General features: G+C 38.3%; 1 protein-coding gene across 1 annotated transcript in view; it reads right to left on the bottom strand.

Moving 5' to 3' along the window:
• KCNH2 (potassium voltage-gated channel subfamily H member 2) overlaps positions 1 to 18,317 on the bottom strand; it is a 696,728-nt gene that overhangs the window by 217,820 nt on the left and 460,591 nt on the right. Inside the window, exon 6 of the mRNA XM_044067613.1 lies at positions 7,200 to 7,393. Coding sequence (XP_043923548.1) covers positions 7,200 to 7,393 — 194 coding nt within the window. The remainder of the gene's footprint in view (positions 1 to 7,199; positions 7,394 to 18,317) is intronic.

The following is an 18,317-nucleotide window of genomic DNA, read 5'->3' as shown; positions in this document are numbered from 1 at the left end:
ATCATGTATTCTTCGACATAGGCCATGAAGAGGTCAGCATATATTGGAGCGAATGATGCTCCCATAGCTGTTCCTTGTAGCTGCCAATAACATTGGCCTTGGAAATACAGAACATTCTTGTTTAGAACATGTTCAGACAGACATATCAAAAGGGTATTAAACCCAGGTGCATATAAATTAGCCCTTTCCAACCAATATTGGATAGATTGCAAACCTGCCCAGTGTGGTATGCTTGTATATAGTGATTTTACATCCAATGTGCATAAATACCATTCGGGTTCCAATTGGGTATCCCTGACTAACTGCAAAAATTGTGTGGTGTCCTGCAACCTAGATCTTATATGCCCTAATAGAGGTTTAAGATATTTAGTAAGAAAGGCCGATAAGGGTTCAGTCAGTGAGCCTATTCCAGAGACTATTGGTCTACCAGGTGGTTTGGTTAGAGACTTATGAATTTTGGGTAAAAGATACAATATCTGTTTAGAGGGTTCAGAAACCATAAGTGAGTCCAAACATTTTTTATTAATAATACCCTCCTCATAGGCTGACCGCAAAAAGGAGTCAATCTCATCCTTAAACACGAGTGTTGGGTCTATGGACATGTGCATGTAACACTTGGCATCAGACAGTTGGGTTAAACCTTCCTGGACATAATCCGCAGTATTCCAAACCACAACTGCACCTCCCTTATCAGCAGGGACAATAACTATATCTTTATTGTTACATAAATTGTCCAAAGCTATCCTATCATCCGGAGTTAAGTTGCTAGCTAACATGACATGTCCCATATTCTCAAAGTGAATATCCCTCAAAATAGTATCCATAAAATGGAAACGTGTTTGTTCATAGGAGGTTGGAATGAAGACTTGCCAAAGCGAAAGTCCTCAGATGGTTCTAACTTATTATCATCAAAAAACAATCTTAGATTTAGAGTCCGGCAGAAAGCTTGTAGATCTTGTACTATGTGATATTCCTGACTGAAAAAAGAGGGAATATAGTTAAGACCCTTGTTCAAAAGAGCAACCTGTTCATTTGTTAGTATAGCTTTAGATAGATTCAACACATTCTGAGTGGACTCAGGCATAACTCCTATTTCAGGAAGTTGTCCAGAAGTCCTTGGAAGGAGACCTGAGTAATTGGTCTTTCTGTGCTTTCTGCCCCCCCGGTGTCCCTTGCCCCCTCTAAAGGGGAAATTTTATTTGTTTTCTTCCTGTTTGGTGAGACCCTCTCCCCTGACCCCTCACAATCCGTGAGAGAGGATTCTTCACCAGACGTACTAAATGAGCTGTCCCCCTTCTTCTTAAGAATTGAGCGAGGTCTCTTTTTGGTACGACTGGGTCCTGTCCTAACTTGATTTGTATCAACAAATCTAACTGATCTGCTGAAATCAAATGGTTTGCCCCATTGGTAATCTGAAAAGTCTCGATGAAACTTCTTAATTTTCCGTTCCTTCAAAGTTTTCTCATGCTCCGTCAACTCTAGGGACAGTTTTTTAATATTATCCTGATATTTCGAAGAGGATTCAAACTTTTGAACCTCAGAGCATATATTTTTGATTTCAAGTATATTAGAATCTACTGTCCTTTCATAATATTGTAACAAAATGTTCACAAATGTCATGGATCCCGTCTGAAGAGCCTCCTGCCAATCTTGGTTTAGTTTGTCATCTGGTCTCCCCACTAGAGGTTGAGTACGTATTCGTAGTCCCCTGGGAGCCATGTTTTGTGCCGAATATGCTTTGAATAGCTTAAGGTACCAAATGTTTGATCTAAGGGTTTTGAATGCTTTGGTGATTGAATGAAAAAACATGTCACAGTCTACCAAAGATGTCTGAGCCGAATTGACCGGATCATTGCTTGGCAAATTCTCAATACCAAATACCCCTATGTCTTGCCGATCAGCACATAATCCAGACAGAATATTATTCAGATCCATGTTGTGAATGGTATATTGTGTATGCTACTACTAATAATTGGTGGAGCACAAGAAAACACCAAAATAGACAATATTTCAACAAATTTGGTAGGACAACGAAGGACCCAGTGGCACCAAAATTCGGAGGTAATTATAAACCATTCCAAGATTTAGGAGTCACTAGGGGAGGCAGAAAGCATTGATAAGCAGAAAAACCAATCCAAGGACTAATGAATCACTAAGGGAGGCAGAACATATTGATTTACACAGAAAAAATAGGTTACAGTATTCACTATGGGGCTGTTAACTTGTATTCTTTATTCAAGCATCTAGACCTAACAATGGTTAAATGTTAGACAATCCAATGAATAAGTCACGGTTCTGATTAATCCCTATTGGGTACCCCACTTAACCAGGCCAACAATTTAAATAACGGCTACTATTAGTCGTTAAATTCAAATGTTAAGACACACCAATGAAAATATATTTCATCAATAAGCCAATAGTCAAAACCTTGGATCCACTGCGGGGACCATAAAGCACAATTCACCATGAGAGGGTTTTCTGTGTATATAATGTACAACTGTTTGATTGTAACAAAAACTAACAAATCAAGACCACTCTGAAGGCCAAATTGGAATGGTCTAATTAGGTAATATTCTTATAATCAAACAATGCCCCACTCACAGCTGGATAGATCCTCTAATCACTATACAAGATATCATTGATTGTATTATCAACCATATAAAATATTCATCAGATTAATGCACAAAAAACAATTGGTAAGAATGGTCCAAGTTTTAATTATGAATGGGGGACCGAGCAGTGGCCCGTTTCAAAGCAGGCAGATAACTAGTAAGCTGCAACGAATTGCAAATATAGTTACTGTGAATGCTAATACATGTTAGTACAACAACAAAGGCAATGTTTCCGTCTGTTTATATTCCACACTTTTCTGGAACTAAGATCCCAGGCACTCAGAATATAACATAGTATAATCAAATCTCAACAGTTGTTGTCCCTCTTGGACTCATACACCAGTGTATTTATATTTATAACTCAACACAATTATGCATGCAGCCTGTCTTAATAAGTTAAACTATCTGAATGTGTGTCCCATATTAAATACCAGATATATATAGTATAATAGAGTCCAAACTCCCATTATACTGAAATATATTGTGATAATATAATAACAAGTATAGTCACAACTATTCAAGTATGTTGTGTTCACAATAATCAATACCTGTAACCGCCTGGTATAATAGGGAGGGATATCATGCTAAGTTGTGTAACTGTTTTAAATATAACAATATATTGGGATCTAAAACATTATATATGTTATACCCAGCATAACTCAGTTCACCTAATACCCCTACACAAGTCAGCCAACGCTTCTAAAAGCCAAAAGGCTAAGAATTTCCATGAATAATCAGTATATTTAATTTAGTAGTTCAGTTTCCAAACTGTTTAAACACTCACAGAGGTGAACCAAGTATAACTTAAACGCTGACTGTAATTGGACCTGACACATGTAGTAGTATCATGCACCATAGACTAGTATGCACAGTCCTATAACATATACGAAATAATCGTTGAGCAAAGTGATTATCTCATTTATAAGCCAAGAGGGTGTGCAAACATATATTATCCAAAACCAATGGTTGTTTGTATATAAAATTTGCCGTGGCTAATATCAAACCACAACTTCAATTCTAGTATCTACTTAATTCCAAACACTCTATATATTTGTATTTGTACAAACTGATGATTTCAAGTTGCACAAAGAAAACTAGAGTGATTCCGATAGTTACCCATTACTTATTGAAACTGAAAAAAATATTCTGCGCTTGGTGTTAATGTCCCGCTATTCAATAGTTAGTAGAGTCCCAAGTCTTGGTCCCAAAACGACCATAAATAGTTGTCGTCCTTTGGCCGTTTTAAATGTAAATACACTAAATTCCGTAGTACGTTCACACAAATCCAACAATATTCTTGGGCCTAGTTAATTTGTTGCAACCTCACTCACACTAGATCGTAACGGGTGTAGTAATAACACCTTTAGGAAGACATAGGCCCAAATTGAAAATAAGTGTGTGACAAACCAAATATTATTCTAATAAACGTTTGGTAAATCCCTAAGCTTCAAAACATACAAATATACACAACTGCCGAAACATTTAGTTGTTTCAGGACCAAGTATCAAATGAACAATCCAAACACTACCAGGAACCATAAGTACGCAAGCGGCAGTATTCCCAGTGAAAAAGATAAACACAAAATGTCCAAGTCACATATGGCCCTGTTGGTTGTACGGACCCCAAAGTTTCATAGTAGACGAAAACACCTCCAAAAACGTTGCTGTTGCTGGAACAAGAGAATTCAATGTGTCCCGACCATCAGTCGAAACCCCATTAATACCCAGAACAGTCTTAAACATGAAAACAAATATTTTAATGTAGTAACACAAAACTGAAGATGTCCCAAAACGTCAATAATTAAAGTTGTAATCCTCACCCAAGACAGACGGACATCTCAAAGTACATCAAAGTGAGTGGAAGTCCAGACCTCAACCGTCGATGTAGCCATAACAAATACAGATATGCCCCACGACAGCACTAAGCCCAGCAACTGCAATGATGAGGTTCCAAAGATTTCACTCACTTGCAGTTTGACCGCCGAGATGAGGCCAAACCAATATGGCGCTCCCCAAAAAGCGACAGCTGATCCTGGCTCCTTCAGTCAAAATGTTAGATGTAAAAATATACCCACGTCAAGGAACAAGAATGAGTGTCCAGATACCAACCCACTGTTAGAAAACAAACATGTGGGCATCAAAAAGTCACCATAAGAAATCAGCCTGAAACAGGCTGAAAACGACTCCACTGCTCGGTCCCCCAGCACAGAGTGAACACAGAACAGACCAAATCCTATGCACGGGGGAATGCACGGTCCAAACCAAGTAGAAAGCACCAAATAGACCAGCAAGGCAGCAAGGAGTTCCAATATATTTATTTCAGTACTTGAACAGACTAGTTTCGGCAGAAAGCCTTCTTCAGTGTAAGACAGTACAGTCAAGTTCCTTTTTCTCATCAGTTTAAATACATAGCATGAGCCAATGAAAAATTGAGCTCATGAATATTAATGAAAGTGAAAACAAATTTTAACTTAGTAGTTTTGACAATCAAATATACAGTGGGTAACACTTATAAAGCAGTCAATCCTGGACAGAGAACATGACAACCATGAATAGATGTATACAAATAATCTGACATATTGATAATGCAATAAAATATATCTATAGCCTATAGCCCTCGGGACCAAACCACGCCAACCGTGGATAAATTTAGCATTACCCACACCCAGGCGTGGGTTATTGCTATATTATACCATGACCCCCCCAAAACGTGCACGCTGATTGGCCAGCGTGCCCGTTGTAAATCGAGTTATACTAATGGAAAAAGGTCCGGTCACCCGGACTTTTTCCATTAGTATAACTCGATTTTAACATTCGCTATGTTAAATGGGTTTAACATAGCGAGACAGCTTTAAAATAAGCAACGGAGTCGTTGCTTATTTTAAAGCTGTCTCGCTATGTTAAACCCATTTAACATAGCGAGACAGTGTTTAAACAACGGAGAAAGCAAGATCTCCGTTGCTTTTTAGTGTTTCGCTATGTTAAATGAGTTTAACATAGAGACAGTTTTAAAATAAGCAACGGACATCTCCGCTGCTTATTTTAACTGTCTCGCCATGTTAAACTCATTTAACATAGCGAACACTAAAAAGCAACGGAGACCTTGCTTTCTCCGTTTTGCTCAACTCTGATGTACCGCGCAGCGCAGTACATCAGAACCGCCGGATGCCAGACATCTGCGGAAGGGCAGTAAACAGGCATTATACTATGCCATTATTTAAGAAAAGTAATAGTTTCTTTTCTTAAATAATGTCATGATAATAGCAATAACCACTTCTGGGTGTGGGTAATGCTAAATTTACCTGTTGGCTTTGTTTGGCTTCCCTACTCGGGACCAAACTACACCAACCGTGGGTAAATTTAGCATTACCCACACCCAGGCGTGGGTTATTGCTATACTGTGTAACAGCCTTAGGGTATATTAATCTACCTGTTTGTCTAATATCATAACTGTCTTAAATTCATAATTGATGTAACCTTGTACTATTTTTGTTGCTTCTTTTCCACCCATGTACTATTCGTGTTATGTTGTTGTAATGTGGAACTTGGTCTAAGCCTGATTTGAGCCTGGTCTGATCCTTCAATTGGTCAGGTTTGATAGTGCTCTAAGCTGGTAAACAAAACAAAAAAAAAATGTTTACAGTAGAGAGTTGATTATCCAAACTAATTGGGACATAGGGTAGTTTGGATAATCAAACATACATTGAACCAGATAAAAAACATCTAATATCATGTTTTTTCTGTATGTAGGGAGTACATTTTTCAAGCATTCAGCGATTCCAGTGAACAATAAAGAATATTTTTCACACATAAGTGGGCTACAAGCTCAAAAAACATGTACAAGTGAATATGTATAATGTTTACATACTCAGAATTTATGATTTTTCCTACCCCAAAAATTTGGAAAGCTGTGTCAAGATAAGTGACGTTTCGGATTATCGATGTGCAGATAATCAACTCTCTACTGTATTTAAAATGGAAGATAGTACCAAGCAAACTTGTATTAGAAGCTTCTTTTAATTCTTTATTAAAATGGAAGCCCTGAAGTCCAGCTCCACTAAATGTATCATCATTATCATTCCCTTTTTTCCCATCTTCACTGAATACATTTTGTGAAAAGACATTTGAGGAAACAAAATTTGACTTATGTTTTCTGTGGAGAGAGGTACTCATGGCATGGCTCCATAAAGTTTAGAATGTCAAATGGGGGAGTAATGCATTTAAGAAAACATAATATTTTTCTCTTTTGCAGAGGTCTCTGACCTTATCCACTACTTTTCAGATTTTTCAGTTGAATTTATCATAGAACTACTACTTGAAAATATGCAGTACTTATCTTCTCCAACTTTTAATTTCTTTACTTAGCTAATGGTTGCCTCTGATTTTCTATTTTCCTAACATGACAGTGCACAATTATGAGTTAAAAGCCATAAGTAAATAAATATGATAAGCACTATTTGGCATCATTGTTTCAGACTTCATCTTATTAAATAGCTTCAGGATTCAGCAGTCCTGAAGCACATAACAGATTTGATTTATGTACTCAGAATAAATTAGTCATGCGAGGTATAAGATATATAACACTCACATCACGGAGGTTGAATGTAATCTCCAGACTGGACCAAAAATGATCTGAGAATTCTGGATACATGTCCAGCACTTCCAGAAGGTCTTCTCTATGGATCTTGTGAAGATCACAGTATGTTAGAGCTCGCACATCTGCATTCGATTTTCCAGGTCTTGCATAAAGATTTATGGGTTCACCAAAAATGTCATTCTTACCTGCAAATAAACATAAGTACAAATATGATGTTAAGTTTTCATACATTTATAGGGATGGCCTTTCAGATTTTCTGTTTCTTTTTATGCTGCTATTATCTTCTCAATTTACTTTCTAATCAGTACTGTTGTCTACCTGCTTCACTGAGCTTCTTGCCATCAGTTAATCCCTCACTGGGTACTTTTAATAAGATATGATAAACCTGGACTCATCTCCAGGTTCTCAAGAAGTAGTTGTGCCTTTAATATTCAAGAATCCTAGAATTACAAGCAAACACCCAAATTCTAGCAAGTGTCATGTTTCCATAGTGAATAATACTTAGCTGCATTTTCAGAAATATAATAAAATATCCATGCAGAGGATTGTAAAGATAACATTCTGTTCCAAAATCAGTGACTGGAACAGACATGTAATACGCCATTATACTGACCAAGTAAAGATATATTAATGAAGGGGAAGCAGTGACTACAAGTGTGGAAAGAAATCATGTGGTAATCATATCATGTGACCTAAGGTAAGCAAGCCTCCTCACAGGATGATTTCTTAGAAAAAGGCACTACAGTTAGTCCTCCGATCTTTCTTAAGTACTTTTACCAGAGTTACTTCTCAGGGCTTCTTTACATGATGCTAAACCTCTGCAATAAAAAAAAAAAGTTAAGTTACCAAGAATAGCTTGCAGGAATCATAAGAGATCATCAACTAGTTAACACCATTCCTGCAAGAGCACAACAAATGCTGCAGTATGGGACTGTTCAAGGAAACTTACTTTTAAAAATGCATCTTTACTGCATTCAAGTTATAGATAAATGGCATATTAGCTCGGAATCATTAAGTTATACTTTTTAAATATCCACACAGTTTAAGATACAGTTAATATATTTCAGAGCATACACATTTGCGCCTAAGTTTTGTACACATTTTGTTTATAAGCAACAACAAACATATAAACCGTAATCTGAACAGCGAGCAATTAATCCCAATAACCAGGGTATAGAAAGAAAATAATGCAGTCGCTAGTTAAATAAAGGGTAATCAGTCAGTATGTAACTAAAGTCTTCCTCCTTGTACCACATTTCAGTTAAATTAGCTTAAAGTTTATCTCAAGCATAGTTCTAAACTTCTTTGCTCAAGAATCAGGGACAAAGCCAGAAATAATGGGGGACAAAGGCCCAAAATCAAAGATAGTTTTTAAATATTACTGTAATTGCTTTAAAAAATATTAGCAGAACAGCAAGTTTTGCATAAACATACATTTTGTGAACAATTACATCAACGTACATTTTCTGAACAATAAGAAGTATGAAACTCTAGTGTTTGTCATTGTAGAGAAAAATATGAGACAGAATCAAGGATGTTCTTTCAAATTAGGAACAGCTGAGTGACATGGTCTCAAACTTTCAGTTTCTGTTGTATCCCTATACAACTTCCACTGTAACCATCTCACCACATAGTTCTCCCACAAAGTTTTCTTTGCAATACTTCTTTCCCTAATATCCATTTCATCTACTGTTTGAGTCACATTGATGGAAGTGACCTTGATTTCCAGTTCTGTAGTACCGTTTTCTTTGTTATCAAAAGCAATAAAAAAAAAAAAAAACAACAGTGCTTTTTTCTAATTTAGTACAGTACAGATCATTTTCATACTGTAATATCATAAGCATTTAAGTATGTTTAATTTCTTTTACCAATAACAGCAGTAAACTTTCCAAATCCTTATTAAAAAATGTATGTTAATACATCCTTATTTCTTTTTCTTTGGATCTCCAAAAGTGGTAATCAGGATTTGAAGAACATCCTTCTTAATGCTGAGTCTGTATAAAAATATTTGTTTAAATATTTCCATGCAAATATTCTAAATCTTCATGAGCCTATGTCATATCTAGGTAGTAAAAAAATCCACCTGCACATACATTCGTCTTTCAGCTTCTAGTATTGTACTCCAAACTTGATAACGTCACTCCTCAACCTCCTTATTGAAATATTTCAGTGCCATGCATATTCTAATTACTGTTCCCTGGACCATGACGTACCTCTTGCCTCTAGTATATAAGATGATAGCTTAGGGAGTGCCATCTAATATCTCCATCAAACTAACATGCCTTGCTGTATCAAACAAATAATTCTGTTTCATCTATTCCATTCGATCCAGCTTAAGGGTACCAGGACGCTTGTTGGATCCAACTTGTCTTTAGCTAGTACTCCTTGCACCAAGCTCCTTCAAGATTATTCCCTCCCATAAGTCCTCTATGCATTAACAGAAGTTATATCTTGTTTGCCACCATTAGCATTCATATAAATCTTCACTGCCTTCCAGCTAAGTAATTCTTTTTTACATTACAATTTTGTCTAAATTTCCCTTTTCACAAAGATTTCCTCCTTTAGATTACTTTTAGTCTTCCTTATAACTTTTAAAACATATCTGTGTAGCTATAGCTATCTATATTTAACAATATATCTCTGTCTATCTATAGATAGGTAGATATCTATCTATAAATGTATATCTCATCATCATCATCATCCCCCTTTTTCCCTATTTACATGGGGTCGGGGTATCGTATTAACTGTCGCCAACTCTCTCGATGCAGTGCCACTCTCCTGCCTTCTTCAACACTCATGCCTGACAGTCACAGATCTTCTTTCACACAATCCATCCACCTCTTTGCTGGACACCCTCGCTTCCTCTTACCTTCTTCCTGTCTGTCCCAAATCTCCCTCACCAGATTGTCTTTTGCTTTTCTACACGTGCCCAAACCATCGTAATCTGTTCTCTTTGATCTTTTCTGCAATTGGAGCTACTTTGGCTTCTGCTCTTATGTCCTCATTTCTTCGCCTGTCCCGCAGTGTGCATCCTACCACCTTTCTCAGGCACTTCATTTCCATCACGTCTAGCTTCTTCAACTGTTCTGCCTTTACTGCCCAGGTTTCTGTACCATACAGTAGTACTGGTCGCACCACTGTCTTGTACACCTTACTTTTCAGCTTCTTTGGCATTCTTCTGTCATAGACTACACCTGATACTCTATGCCAGTTGGCTGCAGCCCCTCTGATTCTAGCTTTGACCTCTTCATTCAGGCTACCCTTCTCCTCAACCACCCCTCCCAGATACTTGAAGCTGTTTACCTGTTCCACTATCTTCCCATCTATCTCTATTCTCAGCTTCTTCTGATTTTCCCAATCTGCTGCCATTACCACTGTCTTATCTGTGCTTAGTTTCATCCCATGTGCCTTCAGATTTGCATTCCATTCTCCTATCTTTTGCTGAAGTTCTAGATCAGAGTCTGCCTGTACTGCCACATCGTCTGCATACAGCAGCTTTGTTGCTCTGACCCCTCCAACCTGTTTGCTGATGTAGTCCATTACCAGTATGAATGGCAGTGGGCTCAGAGCTGAACCCTGGTGTACACCCACTCCCACTGGGAACCCCTCAGTGAGGCCAAACACTGTTCGTACTTGAGTCACTGGGTCCTTGTACATAGCTGTACTAATTCTACCAATGTTTCTGGGACTTCAAACCACCGCAGTACTGCCCAGATCAGCTTTCTTGGGACCTTGTCATATGCTTTCTCCAAGTCTAGGAAAGCCCAGTTTGACTCTTTCCTCTTCTCTAGTTTCTTCTCAAGTATCTGTCTCAATGCAAACATCGGGTCAATTGTGCTGCATCCTGATCTGAATCTGAACTGTTCATCTCCCATCTTACATTCTACTATTCTGCGTATCCGTTTATCAATCACCCTCTCCAGAACTTTCATGCAATGTGGTAGGAGTTTGATGCCTCTGTACTGTCCACAGTTGTGGATGTCCCCTTTGTTCTTGTGCACTGGCACGAGTATGCTTATTCTCCAGTCATCTGGGATACGCCTTTCTCTCCACACTGCAATTAGTACCCTCAGGAGCCATTTCTCCCCTAGCTCAATCAGCATCTTTATCATATCTGCTGTGACCTCATCTGAGCCTGCTGCTTTCCCTGACTTCATTTTCCTTAGTGCTGCTCTTACTTCTTCTAAGCTGGGCTCCTCTTCTACTCTCATTGTAGGCTGTTTCTGGGGCAGTACCGCTTCTGTGGGGTTTTCTTCATTCAGAAGCTGCTGGAAATACTCCTTCCATCTGCAAGCCATCCCTCTAGGAAATAGGTTGGCTTGCAAGAGACCAGATGGCTTAGTGGTTAAGTTCTTCACCTCCAATGCACAAGATGTATATCTATAGATAGATAAATATGAATATTATATGAGCTATCTCTGTGCATATTTCATTGCATGTTGAAATGCTAGTGTTTTTTGCTGGTGATACAGTTGGTAGAACTATGTAATGGGCACAGCTCATTAGATGTGAGACCGTGGAGATTATATATTTAATTCTTGGGGGGGGCAGACCACCCCATGTCAGGGGGGTGCCCCCACATAAAAGTTGCTTTTCATTTTTCTTTTTGTAATCACATATGTAACTCATTACTCTGCATTTGCAATGACTTTTTTCAATGATTTGAGTGGTCAGTAATGATAATCACTGATGAGTTTGATTGATATTTACTTTCTCAATTAAACTCTTAGATGATTATTCATTATAAACTCATATATTTTATATATATATATATATATATATATATATATATATATATATATATATATATATATATATACACACACATATATGTATACTTTTTCCTTTACGTTTGCTATTAATAGCAATAAATGAGTGGCAAATTATGTGGGTTGGATTCCATTTTAGGAAAGATATTTTTAAGACAGGAATTGGTATTTTAATGGACTGTCACAAGATTTAACTGCACTTTTAAATTTGAGTGCACCTTTTCCCTGTCAGTTTAAAAGTTGTTTAAAGTAATGGAAATATTTTTTTCCTGTGGAGAAATCATGTTTATTTAACTTTTTTAGGAATTGCATAGTGGTTTAATGTGAACTTTTACTGTGTTTTTTTTGTGCAAAAGTTACTTTTGTAGACTTTACATTTTTACTGGCTTCTGCTGCTTGTTTTCCCAGGGAAAGAGGCAATGATTTTGGTTTGACCACAGAACAAACTACCAGTCCCATTCTTAGTCCCTCTTCCATCCACAAACATTAAAAGTTAAGAAAACATCCTTTGCCACTAAAGTAGGCCAGCCATTTACCTCAGCCTCAGGTGGGTGACTCTGCTGTGGTCACTGCTTGTTCCTCACTCATCTTTTACCCAAGATCCCTCTAGGAAGGAGGTTGGCATAATGGTCAAGGTGTTTACCTTGCAGACACAAGGTGTAGGGTTTGATTCTCCCATGGGGTAACTGGCTAGGATTAAAATGTCCCACGAGGGCAGTTAGCCTAGTACTAATCTATGAACCTATGGTGCAGCATCTACAGACACTATGGAACAGTGGTTAACCACATCCCCTGTGGCTGTCAGAATCCCCTCAATGGGAAAGGGAGCATCATTTTTGCCAGTTCTGAGACAGAGAACAAGGAATATTTCCTTGTTTAATCAGAATATTGTGCCCATTCCTGGGGGAGCTGCTGCTGCCAGTACTGACTAGCAAATGATAGCAGCAGAATAGATTATTTGTTTTTGCCTTCTGCCCATTCTTAAAATGTGTCCCAAACTTCCTGTTATAAACTTACAATGTCACTAGAATAACAGGATGTGTGTTCAACTGCATTTGGTGAAGGATACGAAGTCTGAAAGTTAAATATACTTCATTATTTTATGTATTTGGTTCTCAGACCATTCATCCTTTACCCAAGATCCCACTGGTGTAGCATCTACAGACACTATGGACCAATGGTTAACCACATTCCCTGTGGCTGTCGGAATCCCCTCAATGGGTAAGGGAGCACCATTTTTGCCAGTTCTGAGACAGGGTACAAGGAATATTTCCTTGTTTAATCAGAATATTGCGCCCATTCCTGGGGGAGCTGCTGCTGCCACTAATAACACTGTGGTACAAAGAATGCAATGATTATGCTCCGATATTCAGAGAAAGATAAATCAGTTAAGTGCTAGAGTGGCATGAGACCTGACCTTAACAAACGTTAAGCACCCCCTGCTTAAGTTGTTATGGCCAGGTGTCGGGATAGGCAGTAAAATCTGCCAGTACCGGCTACCAAATGATAGCAGCAGAAGAGATGATTTGTTTTTGCCGTCTGTTCATTCTAATAACATGTCCCCAACTTCCTGTTATAAAATTACAATGTCACTAGAATTACAGGATGTGTGTTCGCCTGCATTTGGTGAAGGATACGAAGTCTGAAACTTAAATATACGTCATTATTTTATGTATTCGGTCCTCAGTAATTTATCCCAAACCACAGACTTTATGAGGAACAGCCCAACATATAAAGCAAAAATATAGACATTCTGCAAAAATCTGGACAGTTGAGAGGTATGGAAGGTAAGTGTAAACGTAAAGGACTGTGTTACACTTCCTTTTTGATAGCCCTCGGTAAGTGCTTTATTGCTTTGTAACCTTTTTTTTCTTTTTACTGTAACTAATAGTACATAGAGCAGATACAGCTTCATGCACTACAAAGAATTATGATCAGGAAGTAGATCTTAACATATTATTATGTGCTGTTAACGTGGATACCAAGATTCACCTCTCAAATTTCATTCTCGAGGTAAATCTTTCACATTCATGAATTGAACACATAATTACTCAACTAAGATCAGCAACCCACTTTTTCCCATCAAAAAGAACCAGAAAACTACACATGTATGCACTCCTCCTCAAGTTTTCTGAGGCAGGATTAGTTTACTGGGCCTATCTTATGGCTTAATTCAAGGTATTAATCCTTATAAAGTGGTTCCTGAAGAGTTTCAAGATTTCGAATTAGGACAGGAAGATGAATGGACAGATACAGGGTTTCCCCTCAGTTTCTGATTCTCCCTGTGGTGGGTTCTCTTTATCGGAGTCTATTTCCAGAATGCATCAGTGTTTTCATTGGGAGACACTGAAGTTTCTCAGTCCTTCAGAAAATAGTATGACCTGTTACAGAAGGAATTGCCAGAATCTTCACCCATTCCCCTAGTTCTGCCAGATCAGTAGGATGTGCATGTCACCGCCTGTAATTTTTCTTACAGTCGGCTTGCTGCTCCTAAAATAATGTTTCTCAGTCTTTTAAGTTTTTATAAATTCTTCCAAAACCTAACCCAGCAGGTGTATTTTTTAGCTAATCCTACTTCTGCAAAACATTTGGGTAATATCAGTGATGCTCTCTCTCTCTCTCTCGCTCTCTCTCTGACAAGGGTGGAAAGATTATTGATAAGTATGGAGAAAACTGTATACTTCAGCGGGTCTATATTAGATCAGTGAACGCTTAAACAAGCGGACGCTGATTGATGACCTTATGTAAGCGAAAGCTTACAATCTTGAACTGTCAGATCAGCGATTGTTTTCCTAGGGAAAAAAAAAATCGCTGATCCAAAACACATACACACAACACAAGCACACAAAACAAACAGAAATCCACAGACATACACCTAAAATCTGACACCTAACCCTACACTAAACTATGCACACACCACTAACTATCCACTTACCTTAACCCAAACCCTAACCCTAAGGTTCGTCATTATCGCACACTCACCTCATCAGCTCCCTAACCCTAACTCACCTAAACCCACCCTAACCCTCACGTCCACACAATCGCACGCATACTTAACCCACGCCATAACCCTAACTCACCTAACCCACCCTAACAGTCACATCCACACAATCGCACACTTACCTGAATCCGACCTGTAACTTTCCACCACAGCACTGAAAATACCAAAGCAACAGAAACGGACAACCAAATTCTTTCCCTAGGAAAAAATTTGTGTTTCTGTTGCTTCGATATTTTGACCATTCGCTTAAATAAGGTCAGTCAATCAGCGTTCGCTTATTTAAGCATTCGCTGATCTACTATAGACCCACTTCAGCAGCTTTGTTTTTCAAAAGTTTGAATTGTTGGGCTCATATGTTAAAGTTTCTTCTAATTGTGAAAGTATGAAGATTGTTTTTTCTTTTGTGAAGAAAATTTTGTTTTTAATAATTTAGTTTCTTCCATTATTAAGCCACAACTCATTGTTTACCATGCATAAATGAATCAGTTTATACTTTTTCCAGGGCTATGGCCACTGCTACTGTTTTGGGGAGGTTTGCCTGGCTGCATTTTTAGAATATCCTTTATGATGTGAAAAATAAGATGAGATTTAAAATTTTCCTTTGGACAGAGATTCAGCTTTTCGGTTCCTCTACTGCCAAGTTATCAAAAATTTTGATGAAAGGAGTAAGCCGATACAGGGAGTCTCTAAGATTTTTCAGACTGCCTTTTCCAGGTTTTCTAAGGGTTTCTCTGAACATTGTCACATTGTCTCACCCAATTTGGGTGCTAATCAAAATAAACAGTCTCAATAAAATGCAGGTAAACAGATGATTAAGAAGAAATGGCATGGGGGTTCCAAAAAAGAATTCAGGACCCCCCCCCCCCCCAAATCAGGGAGTTCAACAAGTTAGAATAATTGTTTAAGGAAAGGGGTTTTTATTCAAGGATGTTTTTAGTACCAAAGAAAGAAAATGTTTGGAGACCAGTTCTGGATCTTTCTTTCCTAAACCTGTCTGTGACAGTGTCCAAGTTCAAATTGCTGTCACTTGACAACCCGTTACCTCTTGTCCTCATTCAAGTTTCTTGGTAACACTAGATTTAAAAGATGCTTATCACATCCAGACTTCAGCTGTTTCTTTAAGAGTTTGTGTGTCTAGATCACATTATCAGTTCTCTGCCTTGCCCTTTGGATTATACACTGCACCAAGAGTGTTCACAAAGTGTCTAATTCCAGTTATAGCTCAATGGAGGAAAGAGGGTAGCCACATTTACCATACTTACACAACTTGTTTATCTTTGCAGTTTTTTTTTTTCAAAGTGTTAGGAATCTCTCATTTGGGTGAGAAATCTCTTATGCAAGCTGAGATTCCAAGAGAACACTCAAAAGTCTTTGTTGACTCCTTCACACAGGATTGTGTTCCTGGGTTGTTAGATAGACACTTCAGTTCTAAGAGCTTTTCTTCCACATAAAAAATAGATCTATATCTAGGTCTGTTCGTAAGGTTTTCCACTCAAGCTTCAGTGACTGCGAGTGAATACCTTACGATTTTGGGTCTCATGGCATGTATGATTCTCATGATGCCCCTGGCAAGAATCCACATGAGAAAGATACAGTGGTATCTGAAGTCTTTTTGCCCTAATACCAGCATCCTTTGTCTTTTCAAATCCCAGTGCTGGAGTTTGTCATAAGAGAAATTACTTGGTGGAAACAGCAAATATCCTTAAATCTGTGTCTCCCCTTCTCCCTCCCTGTTCCAAAGCAATCAGTCACTATAGATACCGCTGACTTTGCTTGGGGAGCAGACTCAGGAGGGATAAAAGTGCAAGGTTTGTGGGACAATAAAAACAGATGCAAGCACCTAAATATGAAAGAGATGCTTTCCCTGATCAAGACACTCAACTCTTTGAATCATCTGTGGTTCCCGGGGGCTGTTTAAGTTGTTACAGACAATACCACAGTCATGTGGTACATCAACAAGCAGGGAGGAACCAGGCTGTACCCCCTTTACAGACTAGCCATGTTAGCTTGGCATATGGCTTCACAGTACAGTTTTACTCCACAGGCATCCTACCTTCTGTCAGAGCAAAACTGTGTAGCAATCAAGCTGATTTAATTTGAGACCAATGTCCCTGCACAAATTGTTAACATGGTCTAACCCTTTTTGGAGCAATTGTGAGTCAGTTGGAGATTGAATAACAGCATCCAGTTTGCAGTCATCTGCAAATTTAGTTATCCATAGTCCAGGAGTGCTGGTCTGAAGGTGAAAATAAATCTCTGTGGTACACAACTGGTAATTTTTTGGTTCTAGAAGGTGTACCTGCTACTTTAATCACATGGGTTTTGTTAGACAAGCAGTTAGCTATCCTGCCTTGCCTCGGGATAAAGTAACCTTTTACAAAGAGTAATTCCAGCTCTCTATTGAAATGCTGGCGCTCGAAATGCCGAGTGCCAACAAGCCAAAAAAAAAAAAAAAAAAAAAGAATGAAAGCACAGGAGCAGAGCGAATTTTGAAAACTGCTCTTCTCCTTAAAAATTATGTTTGCAAAGGGGGGGCAAGGTCATACCCCTATGTAGACTAACTAACTAACTAAAAGAATGAAAGCACAGGAGCAGAGCGAATTTTGAAAACTGCTCTTCTCCTTAAAAATTATGTTTGCAAAGGGGGGGCAAGGTCATACCCCTATGTAGACTAACCATAATAACTTATACATTTTCAGTGCAGTGTAACCTATTGCTGCAGGCTACCTACATTTTGTCAGAGCAGCACATTGTCATACACACTTTGAGTAGGACCAGGACAGATGGTCTCAGGGGAGCTAGAGCCTATTCCAGCAAGCATTAGGCATAAGACAAAGAATTAATCTTGGTTGGAATGCCAGACTATTATAAGAACTATACTCAGGTAATTTATAGAACTTCCAATTCACCTATAAGTTCATAGGTTCATACTAGGCTATCTGCCCTAGGGCATTTATAAGCCTAGCCAGAGTGTGTTTGGCTTTCGCCATCCATTTTAAATGAATTTTGCTATGCCCTTTTTCGAGGTTAGTATACTGTGCCTCTGTCTAACAGTGACCCAGAAGTGATACCTGGAGTAAACCTACTATCTCCCATCCACTCATCAAGATTCCTCTTGAAGAGAGTCAATGAGGGACTCTGCCTAACCTGGACTGGGATTTTATTCCAGAGTGATGATATGGGATTTTATTCCAGAGTGATGATATGATAAACAAATATTGTTCATATTAAATTAAAATCTTGATGTCTTCTACACTGAAGACAGAGCACATGACCTAACTAAACAGATTCCCTTTAAAACAGAAGTTCAAGGCGCAAATCATTAATCAAGTGTTTATG

The sequence above is a fragment of the Protopterus annectens genome, chromosome 3.part1 (genome assembly GCF_019279795.1).
Source record: "Protopterus annectens isolate FY-2018-M chromosome 3.part1, PAN1.0, whole genome shotgun sequence".
Taxonomy (NCBI): domain Eukaryota; kingdom Metazoa; phylum Chordata; order Ceratodontiformes; family Protopteridae; genus Protopterus; species Protopterus annectens.
The sequence above is the reverse complement of the archived record's forward strand: the minus strand, read 5'-3'. Positions and strand labels throughout refer to the sequence as shown.